Source organism: Nelumbo lutea, chromosome 1, assembly GCF_056320005.1.
Source record: "Nelumbo lutea isolate HS-2025 chromosome 1, American lotus-T2T, whole genome shotgun sequence".
NCBI lineage: Eukaryota > Viridiplantae > Streptophyta > Magnoliopsida > Proteales > Nelumbonaceae > Nelumbo > Nelumbo lutea.
Window position 1 is genome coordinate 185,176,934 of NC_142684.1, and position 11,696 is coordinate 185,188,629.

General features: G+C 39.4%; 1 protein-coding gene across 2 annotated transcripts in view; it reads right to left on the reverse strand.

Moving 5' to 3' along the window:
* LOC148879774 (uncharacterized) overlaps positions 1–9,171 on the reverse strand; it is a 37,820-nt gene extending 28,649 nt beyond the window's left edge. For both annotated transcript variants that reach the window (XM_088961430.1, XM_088961431.1), the window contains exons 1-3: positions 8,689–9,171; positions 1,298–1,591; positions 691–846 (exon numbers count right to left, since the gene is read on the reverse strand). In XM_088961430.1, coding sequence (XP_088817556.1) covers positions 691–846; positions 1,298–1,591; positions 8,689–8,866 — 628 coding nt within the window. In that variant the 5' untranslated portion in view covers positions 8,867–9,171. The remainder of the gene's footprint in view (positions 1–690; positions 847–1,297; positions 1,592–8,688) is intronic.
* Between the last annotated feature and the right edge of the window lie 2,525 nt (positions 9,172–11,696).

Below are 11,696 nucleotides of genomic sequence, written 5' to 3' on the forward strand. Positions count from 1 at the left end.
TTGGAGGAAAAGAGTGCTTGCCAAAATTGTCCAACAAATGGAAGTAAACAATAAAAGCTTGAAAGCACCTCTTGACTTGTATGTCATAGTCTACCTGATATTCTAGAAATATTTTATAGATCTGCATAACTATAGATACATGTGTATCTACGAGTATATTTGTTTGTGTTAAAACAGGGTTTGGTAAACATGCACATCTATTTTTCAAGAATACTTTAAGATGAGGTTGATTGTAAATAGAACATCCTCGCTGCTGATAAACTCTCACATGTCCATCAGCCACATACATCCCCTCCGTCCTTCCTGTAGTATTGAATTTGCAACATGTGTATATGTAGCCACAAACACTTAAACAACATGAGAAGAAACCACAATTTAAAAATTCAAGGCAACATTGAGAACAAGCATACTGTGACAATTTTAAAAAGTCTACACTTTCAGAATCCAGTACTCCAATTAGATTTCAAGCAACAAATCAATTCTTGTTTATTCTTTCACATATTATGAACATATTAAGAGAACTTCAAAAACATTTCAGGGCTTCATTCAACTAGAACAAGATAAAATATATTGAAAGGCCACCAATTTTCAATAGCAAGAAATGTAGCTAACAAGATCAACTAGAAAAAATGCACACAAGAATAATCAAACATAACAATACAAGAAACTCTCATGTGTATAATGGTGTACCAAGAAGATTATTCCCTCCTGCAGCTGAATTAGAGCCAATAAAACCAGCCTTTGAAAAGAAAGAGTCAAATTTAGCCTTCATAGCTGCTTTAGAATTTCTTCTGTCTCCTCGTTTCCCATCTAGGCTCTGCTTTTGTTTGATAACCCGAAATTTTTCTGAGATGAATAAGTAAGATGAAGTTGATACCATCAATACAGCATCCAAACAGCTCAAATAAGATTCAATAAAAACAGTAATTGTTGAAATCAGCAACAGATGCTATAGGCAAGATACAGAGTTTGAAATGACTCGCGAGGGATGACAATTGGGCGGGTTAGGTAGGGTTGGGTGGGGGTTGAATAGAATCAAACAAAAAATAACCTACACTCATTAGCAACTCGTTTAAGTATTACATATATGGTTCCAACCCAATTCACCGCACACCAAACCTAACCCACCCACTCAAAAGCTGTTAAATTTAAAAGCCCTTTGACTGCCCCGCTTATTCATGTCATCCATAATTTGACTAGAGCTCATCTATCATGATAAGTCAAATCTATACCAATTACCTTGCCACATGTTGCACAGTTGAAACCCATGTAGAGGAGAGAGAGAGAGAGAGAGTACCAGTAGATGTGCATTTTGTAACCCCAGATGCTAGTTTCTCAGATATTACGATTCCATCTTGAGTCATGGGATTCTCTGGTTGCTCTGTTCGTGGTCTCTTAGAACACGGACTACTACTTCTTGGAACTTTTCCTCCTTTTCGGTGTAATTGTTTGCTCTCACACTTGTGCAATAATAAATTATTTGAATCCCTACAATGTCCTGAAATATTTTCACTGTGATGATCTGGAAACTTACTCTCTTGCTTTAAAATTTCTGCATCAGTCTTTTTGTGCCTAGAAACAGAATTTACCTCTGCAGTGAACACAATTCACAGAACATCAGTTTAAGAAGCTTGTAGTAAGCATAAACATTATGAAAGGTGTCAGGTCAGCCATGAGAACCATCATTTCATCCCATTTCCTGACATCCAAACCATCCAAAAAAGTGTGGAGGTTCAAAATTTTGGTGCAGTTTTTTATGCTAGGGATCTGTACCAAGTAATGGCCTCGGAACCATCCTAGCAACACTAGAACATGACTACAGCAAGTGATATCTTTCAATCAAGCATAGGATGATCTTACAACCTACATACTATGAGCATTTAAAGCAGATTATTTGAACATAATAAAATTCTGAGTGGGATAGGATCCAAAACCATACTTCAAGTTTTAACCACCATATCAGAAACTGGTTTTGACATTTGAGAAATGAACATGAAAGGTGAAAGCTGAAAAGCTGTAGCCGAAGTAGTAGAAGAGAGAAGGAGACCAAGAGGTGCTGAGAATGTCGAACTGTTCTGTCCAGTTGACAGTATTGTTATTTATATTATATTGCAGTACAATGTTACAGGAAATGTCTGGAATGCCCCTGATTAGTGATGCGACACCCAAACTACTTAAAACAGCAAATAAACTTAGGCCCATAAACACAGGCCCAGTACAAAACAACTTAAAACATAAATACAGACTAACAAGAACCCTCATCAGTCGAACCATCAATACATAAAACCCTTCAATCCTAACACTCCCCCTCAAGCTAAGCATGGATGTCCATCATGTTTAGCTTGCCAAGATGGTCCTTAAATTTTGCTGCAGCTAGCCCTTTAGTCAGTACATCTGCAATTTGCATCTCAGATGGAGTATAAGGAATGCAGAGTTCTCCCGAGAGACTATTCTCTCCCTAACAAAATGTCGATCAATCTCAAATTGTTTTGCCCTGTCATGTTGCACAGGGTTATTTGCAATGTTGATGGCCGCCTTGTTGTCACAATACAGTCTGAGAGGACCCTCAGTTTTAATGCCAAGCTCATTTAGAAGAGTACTGACCCATAGGAGTTCAGCAACCCCGTGAGCCATAGCTCGATATTCAGCTTCTGCACTTGATCTAGCAACAATATTCTGCTTCTTACTGCGCCATGTAACCAGGTTCCCTCCCACAAGTGTACAATACCCTGAGGTTGATTTTCTGTCCCCAATAGAACCAACCCAATCTGCATCAGTATAAGTTTCAATTTTAATTTTATTGTTTTTCTTGAATAGAATTCCCTTTCCTGGGCAAGTCTTCAAGTACCTGAGAATCATTTCAACTGCTTTCATATGAGGGATCTTTGGATAGTGCATGAACTTATAGACAACATGCACAGCATAGGCAATATCTGGTCGAGTGAGAAATAAATATATCAACTTCCCTACCAACTTTTGGTATCTCTCTCTATCACAGTAGTCCTCCCCTACTGATTCCTGTAGGCCATGATTTTGTTCTATCGGAGTATCTGCTAGTCTACACCCTATCATGCATGTCTCCTCAAGGAAGTCAAGAACATACTTCCGCTGACATATGTAGATCTCCTCTCTTGACCTAGCAACTTCAATCCCAAGAAAATACCTTGAATGGCCCAAGTCTTTGATCTCAAATTCATGAGCTAAAAACTCCTTCAGTCTTTTGATCTCATCCAAGTCATTCCCAGTAATCACCATATCATCCACATAAACAATGTGTTGTAAGATTGTTATCATGTCTCCTTATGAATAAGGTATGGTCTACACCATTCTGAGTGTACCCTACTTTCTTCATGGCCCCACAAAGCCTCTCAAACCATGCACGAGGAGACTGCTTCAAACCATATAAGGCTTTCCTCAGTTTACACAACTTCCATCAAAGTCATAGCCTGGTGGAGGTTCCATAAATACCTCTTCATGAAGGTCACCATTTAGGAAGGCATTCTTCACATCCAGTTGATGAAGTTCCCATGAAAATTTTGCTACCAATGACAATAAAACACGAATTGAGTTAAGTTTTGCTACTGGGGCAAAGGTTTCTTTGTAGTCAATCCCTTCTTTCTGAGTAAACCCCTTTGCCATAAGCCTGGCCTTATACCTTTCAATGGACCTATCCTCCTTATGCTTTACAGTAAACACCCATTTGCACCCAACAGTACTCTTCCCCTCCGGTAGATCCGCTAACTCTAAGTTCTTGCTTTCATTAGGGCTTTCATTTCTTCATTCATAGCTTCTTTCCACCTTGGATCAGACACGGCCTCTGAGTACCTAGAAGGAACATGTACAGAGGAAAGAGCAGACACAAATGAGTGATAGGCTGGAGATAAATGTGAGTAAGAAACAAAATCAACAATGGGATGCAGAATGGTACAAGAACGGATAGGTTTACGGAGAGCAATAGGAAGATCCAAATCAGAAGTATGAGTGTTGGAATTGCCTTGGATTGCAGAGACAGATTGATCCAGATCCAACTGGTTGCTATCATGAGTTTGAGGGCCCTTTTTCCTTCAGTTATAGGTGATTCGTATCTCTTTTTGATGCCTACTGGAGCCTTCAGAGACATCTGCAGTATCAGGAGAGGTAACCGGCACAATGGGAGCCTCAGCCTCACTAGGTTGACTCGGGATGCCACAACTAGGAGTAGAGGATGAGGATGGAAGGCCCGAGGCAGATAGGGGAACAAAAAAAGAGGGGGAATGAGAATCCTCTTCCATCCCACTAGTCTCCCCCTGAAGAGGATTCAAAGAAGACTGAAAATAGGGTTGAGACTCAAAGAATACCACATCTCTGGTGACATACTTTCTCTTGGATACAGGATCATAACACTTGTAACCCTTTTGTGTAGGAGAATACCCCAAAAATATTCCTTTTGTAGCCCGAAGATCCAGCTTGGTCTTCTTTGGATCCTTCACATGTATGAAACATATACAGCCAAAGACCCGTGGAGGAAGAGAGAAGTCTGGAAGAGTAGGACACAAAACAGAGAAAGGGGTTTTCATACCCAACACCTTAGATGGCATCCGATTTATCAGATATGATGCAGTAAGTACAGCTTGAGACCAATATTGCTTGGGAACCTTGTGCTGGAATAGTAGGGCTCGAGCTGTCTCCAATAGATGTCTATTCTTGCGCTCAGCAACCCCATTCTGCAGAGGGGTATTAACACAAGATGATTGATGTAACATGCCAACATCCTCCATCAATGAGTTCAAGGATTTTTCAAAATATTCAGCAGCATTATCTGACCGGAATTGCTTAATCTTCTTATCAAATTGTGTTTCAATCATTTTGCAAAATGCCATAGTCATCCATGGCACTTCATCTCGTCCTTTTAACAAATAGATCCATGCGCATCAAAAGTAGTGGTCAATAAAACTGATAAAGTAACAAAAGCCATCAATAGAAATAATAGGTGAAGAGCCCCAAACATCAAAACGAACCAAATCAAAAGGAGCTCGAATTTCATTACTGGAAATTGGATAAACAAATCTACATTGTTTTGACATCTGACATACATCACAGACTAAACTCTAACTTGAAATGCCCTTAAACAATTCGGGAAACAACATTTCTAATGAAGAGAAAGGTAAATGACCTAGCCTAGCATGCCACAGATGCAACCTAGCTATTGACTCCACACTCTCCGGACTACTAGCAACAGATGCTTGTAAAGCTGAACGGATGTCTGCATCAAAATAGTAGAGGCCTCTATACTCATGACTGCTCCCAATCGTTCTCCTCGTCAATTTGTCCTGAAAGACACAATGAATAGGAAAAAAGGTTATACTACAGTTCAAATTTTTTGTAAGTTTTGAAACAAACAAAACATTTGAGATGAGGCTGGGAACATGTAGGACTGATTTAAGAAAGAGGTCCTTGCATAGGTCAACCACCCCTTTTCCAGAGATGGTAGAGAAAGACCCATCAGCAACTCTCATCTTATCCTAACCAGACAACAGTTGATATAAAAAGAATAAGGAGGACATATGTGTCATGTGGTCAGTTGCACCGGAATCAATAACCCAAGAAGTAGAGTCAATAGAACTAGTTGCACTAAAGGCAGAGATTGTACCTGATTTGGCAAGAGAGGAAGAAGCAAAAGAACTACTCCTTAGACGGGCTAAAGCCCGGCTAAGGACCTCTACCTCACTTTAGCCCGTCTAAGGACCTCTACCTCACTAGCAGTGAAGCCCAAGGCACCGGCTCCAGAAGAATCAACAACCTACCCCAAGGGAGAAGAAGCCACTGTTGGTATACTCTGTGAGTTATCACCATTGTTACTAGTGACAAGGTTTCCACTTGCCGCATGACCCTACTATTGCTTCTTGTCCTTTCTCAATACAGCTGGCTTCAGGTGTAGATACAGAACCCAACACTTTTCTTTTACATGTCTCTCACCCCCACAATGAGTGCACTTAAGATGCTTCTTTTCTGGATGTTTGTTGCCCTTAGTAGAAATCAGGGCCGAATGATCTCCAAGTTGTTCAGCAAGTTGAATCTGAGAGTCAACTTGCATCTCCTTTCGCCTCACTTCTTCATTTCTTACCAGATAATAAACATGGTGTAACTCGGGCAGTTCATCTCTCCCTAGAATTTGTGACCTTATGCCTTCATACACTAGGTCCAGGCCAGCCAAGAACTTAAAGGCTCTGCTCTCTTCAACTTGCTTATCATGTCTCTCCTTGTCCCTAGCATTTTCCCAATCCAAGATCAAGTCCTGGTCAAGTTCTTCCCAACGTCCTTCCGGAGTTGCAAAGTATGTTGCAACTGTCATATCCCCTTGCCTTAAGGCAGCAATGTCTTGATTAAATCTGTAGATTCTAGCATTATTTTTCTTTAGTCCATAAGTTCTAGCCACATTTTCCCAAATCTTGGTTGCTGTGGGAAAGTGTTGAATAGTCCTGTCAACTCGTGGAGTCATAGAGGCAAGCAACCAGGACATAACTGTGGCATTCTCATTGCGCCACACTGCATACTCCGTACTGCTAACTTCCGGTTCCTTCTTACTCCCATCTAAGTAGCATGTGAAATCATAGGAAGTAATAAAAAGCATTGCAAAAACTGACCACTCCCTGAAGTTGTATTCATCCAACAGCACACTTGTAATCTGCAAGCTGTGCAGATTCGGATTTTCCAGATTTGAAGACCTCCCACCAGGTCTGTTATCTCTACAAGAGACTTCTCCAGATATTGAAGACATCTTGGCTGTGAACACCGTGTAGATAATACTGTTTGAGGCTAGCCAAAGTGATAATAATGCTGAAAAGAGACTAGTTGCAGTATTGAAGAAGGTTGTGACAGCCCACAATACTGCTTCAGACTTGTCGAGACTGACACAGCCCTGAAGTAGTCGAAACTGCACTATGCTAACTTGGTTACAGCAGCAAATAGGGTGTACTGTGAGGTGGAAACCGACCTGAAATTGAGAGCTTACACCACTGCACTATGCTGACTTCTCTTTGGGCTTCGATTACCTCAACTGTAGAGAGTATTCCTCCCCCTACGGCCAATACTAGGACTGCTAAAATCAGTCCTCAAACTAGGTCTGTCCTATACAGACCTCTCTTAGCAGCAAATAGGGTGTACTGTGAGGTGGAAACCGACCTGAAATTGAGAGCTTACACCACTGCACTATGCTGACTTCTCTTTGGGCTTCGATTACCTCAACTGTAGAGAGTATTCCTCCCCCTACGGCCAATACTTGGACTGCTAAAATCAGTCCTCAAACTAGGTCTATCCTATACAGACCTCTCTTAGCAGCCGAATGGCTACTAACTACTAGAAACAGTCTAGTAGGACATCCACTTCTAGGTCTTACTTCCCTTGCGCCCTACAACCAAGGGAAACCCTAGGTTCGAACCTTGTAGTGTTCTCCTGCAACCCTAGGGTTTCACCGCAACAACCAAGATAAAACAAAGAAAGAAAGACAGCAAGAGAGAAGAGATGGCGTCGGTTGCAACCAGGAAAGTGCTCAATGCTCTGATACCATGAAAGCTGAAATGTTGTAGTCGAAGTAGTAGAAGAGAGAAGGAGACCTTGAGGTGCTGAGAATGTCGAACAGTTCTGTCTAGTCGACAGTACTGTCATTTATATTATATTACAGTACAATGTTACAGGAAATGTCTGGAATGCCCCTGATTAGTGATGGGACACCCACACTACTTAAAACAGCAAATAAACTTAGGCCCATAAACACAGCCCAGTACAAAACAACTTAAAACATAAATACAGACTAATAAGAACACTTATCAACCGAACCATCAAATACATAAAACCCTTCAATCCTAACAAAAGGAATGAATTAGATCAAACTGTGGAAGCGAAGCATCTAACCACCTACTACTTTTATAGTTCTTCTTCTCTTCTACAACTTCAGCCATCCAATTCAACAAAAATTCATGCGATTCTAACAAAATGATCACATCTTATTAAGGAATAAATTCTCTTTTTCTATCCATAGTACAAGGATTCACTATTCATGTTTTATGTATATAAAGGTTAAGCTTGCAACCATTAACATGAATCCAAATGCAGTACACCTATGACTGTATCTCCTACACCAGAACTATTCAACAAGCCCCTGATAGAGCAATTTTCATTTGTGAGTTTATTTTCCTCGTACAATATGAAAATGTCAGAAAACAAAATTAAGAACCAGGAAACATAAAGCTTAAGATGGATAGGGACATCAAAAAGGGCCAATTTTTTATCTAGATATATGTTGTAGTGAATTGAATTTTTTTCTTTTATCTAGATAATTTTTTTTTCTGTGAACCAAGTGTGCAGGCGTGTGGTTTAGAGGACATGTGTATCTTGGATTGCCATGCAGTGAACTCCCATTAAAAGTCACAAATTAAACGTGCAGATACTTTGTTCTGGGAGTTAGCTCCCACTGAAGGAATTAGGTTTCTCACAGTAATAAATTAAAATTACTTCTACGTAGCACATCTCCACGCTAAAAAAATAAAAACTAAAATATAAAAACATAGAAGAACAAGAAGAAGTAGGCTAAACGCTAAACTGCATTACTACCGAAATGAAAAATAATAAATAATAACAACTAACTAGAAAGGAACATAAGACTAGCAAAGAAAAGCACCACCAAGCAAAAAAGAGAACTGAGAAACGGACCTTTACGACCGGTAGAAGAGCTGCAGCCAGTACTCGAAGGGCTTCCAAGGATGGAAACACGGTCAGGTTCCCGAATCTCCTCTTCCTCCATCGTAGCCTTCGTTCTACCAACACCCTCGCCAGTCAAAAGCTTCGACATAGCAACAGCCGCCGGAAGGGGCAACTCCACCGCATCCATCCCAACGGTGAACAAGACCCGAATATAAAATTAAAGAAAAAAACAAGAGCAAAATCAAGAGAACCAAAGATCTGTTACACGTTTTAGAGGATCAAAAGCAAAAGGAAAGACACCCTTTTCACACTTTCCCGGAGCTCTTTGTCCCCCAAAAACACTAAATCCATTGATCTCAATCGGATTTACAGAAAATAATTGAGAAAAACAATGTTCCTGTGGTTCCTCGCAACTTATTTTCGCTACAAACAGCATGTTACGGGCTTATGGCCGGTGGAGGCGCGCGGTAGAGAAGAAATTGGTGTTAGGGCATGAAATGGGGAAAATTGAGAAGTATTTATACTTTTCGGGAAAGGCGTACTCTTGCCCGAGAAATCCAGCCTCGAACGAATATTCCGGCAAGTTTTCCGTCAGCGTGATCTATCCCATGTGTTTTTGTGGGCTAGTGAAGATGTCCACTTCGCTAATCCACCAAATATTCGAACATCGAAATTAGGCGGATAAGACTTAGGAGTTAAATCAACAGCCAAGTAACCACAATCTCTTTATCATATCCATCAATCTAACCGTGAATCTTTGAGCAACCTTTTGCTTTGGTAGGGCAATTGGAACAAGTTTAGATGTCAGATGATTGGACACTGTTGTCACGGATTGGTAACTTGGGGCGCATAACTGTCTGACGCTCTGAATCATTTTTTTCCTTTTTTCGAAAAAAAAAATAACTATCTAATCTTGGTACCTCTTTAGGAGGAGGGCCCACGTATTTAAGTGCTGCAGACACACCTAACCAACAATTATCAGATGGGTTGGGTCGCGTTCGGGATCAATCCGTGCCCAGCCCTAGGATACAAACTTCGGGTTCGGGTCTGTCTCAACCCGATCTCATTTCTGACTTTGTCAATCCAAGGTTAAAGCCCGAGTTTATTAATTTAAGCCCAATACAATTCGGATTAGATTCAGATTCAAATTGGGTGAGGTAAAGGTTGAGCCTGGGCAGATTGGTGAATTTTAAAAGATTTTATGATTATATTTTTATATAATCATATTTTATTCGACTTTAAATCCCATTTAAAAGTAGAATGGACTAAAAATATGCATAAATGTTATTAATACATGCATATATATATAATGAGAAATAGTACTTTTATGTAGATAAAAAATGCTTTATGTCTGTATTTCTTCAAGTAAGCTCAAGTTGAACTCGAGCTATACAGACCTCAACCCAAGCCCAAACCGAGTTCATGTCAGGCCTGAGTTTTTCAACTTAGGCCCAACCCAAAGCCTGAAAATTCAAGCCCAATCCGTGCAAGATCTTGGGTTGGGCCAACCCAAGTTGCACCCCTGCCATTAGATAACAGCTCCATTGCAATTGTCCCATTTTAAGCCATGGCTCACATGAGGTTGCTAAAAAAGGGATTTTCAACTCTAACAACTCATATACTTTGCGAAAAAAAAACACTTTTGCCCTTTTATAATCTGAGAGGCTAATTTAAATCTTAGACTTCAAAGAAAAGGCAAATGTTATACCCAAAATGCAGGGCGTTAGTGACGTATTTCACAATCTTTTAAATAATTAACAAAATAATAGAAATATTGGTGTAGCACTATTAAACTTTAAAAAAGTGAAAATTGCAAATGGGTTCCATTGAATAAAATAAAAACCATTTATATAGGTGGGTTCCACTTGAAATTATATCATTTAAACAAAAAATAAATTGGTGTGTCTCACTTGAAAATTATAAGTGGGGTTCCACTTGCTCCATTACCCCAACCCTCCAATTCTAGAGGGGATACATTATTCCCTTACCAAGTCCCTAGAGTTGCCACCTCAACATGCCCCCTCTCCCTTTCCCACCCCTAATGGAAATGTGTTGTCTCAAATTTGTTTACTTTTATTAATTCTCACTTCCTAATTATCTAAAAAATCTTCCTAAAATCTCTTTCTCTCTCTCTCTACACCCCTAAAACCTCTCCAACACATTAGGAAACTTCTCCAACTTTCATGCTACCCTTAATCCACCTTCCTTATCTTTTTTTATCAACCTCTTACCGTATTTATCATCTTTCTATTTTCTTCTTCCTCCTCTCAACTAGACCTATTCATGGGTCGAGCCGGGCTTTACCTCTTTATCAACAAAAAATGTGTAGGCCCGAGCCTGAGCCCGAATCAACCATCGGACCTAGATCTTGAGCCCGAGTCTGGCCTTTATATAAAGTTTGAAGCTCGAGCCTGAGCCCAAAGCCCGACCTATACACAATATGTCTTATTTTCAATGTACTTTTATAAAAACAAATATTGTATTATTTAGTAATAATTTAATAAAATAATAAACTAATTTGTATTTCCTAATAGTATATTAATATTTATTAATAATTTAAAAAATAAATATATTATATATTTATTTATTATATACAACATAAATGTTTTTTTATTATATGTAATAGTATCGGCTCGGGCCGGGTCAAACTTATTTAAGAAAGCCCAAGCTCAACTCAAAAAATGACCGGGCCTAGTATTTAAAGCCTAAGCCCGAGCCTGCAGGCCTAAAGTTTTGTCCAAGCCTGAAAAATAACGAGCCAGGCTATTGGGCTCATTGGCCCATGAACAGGGCTACTCTCAACATATTCCTCTTACTCTTTCTTCTCATCACAATGGTGAATAACCCATTTTTAAAACAATGTTACAAAAACATGACCCATTAAACATAATTATTGCCTTTAATCAGTGGTTACATACGCTACATGTAAAATTACATAATTGATTTAAGCTACCCTAAATAGAGCTAATTTAATTAATATATTTAAAATTAATTATCTTAATTAAGTTTCATTAACC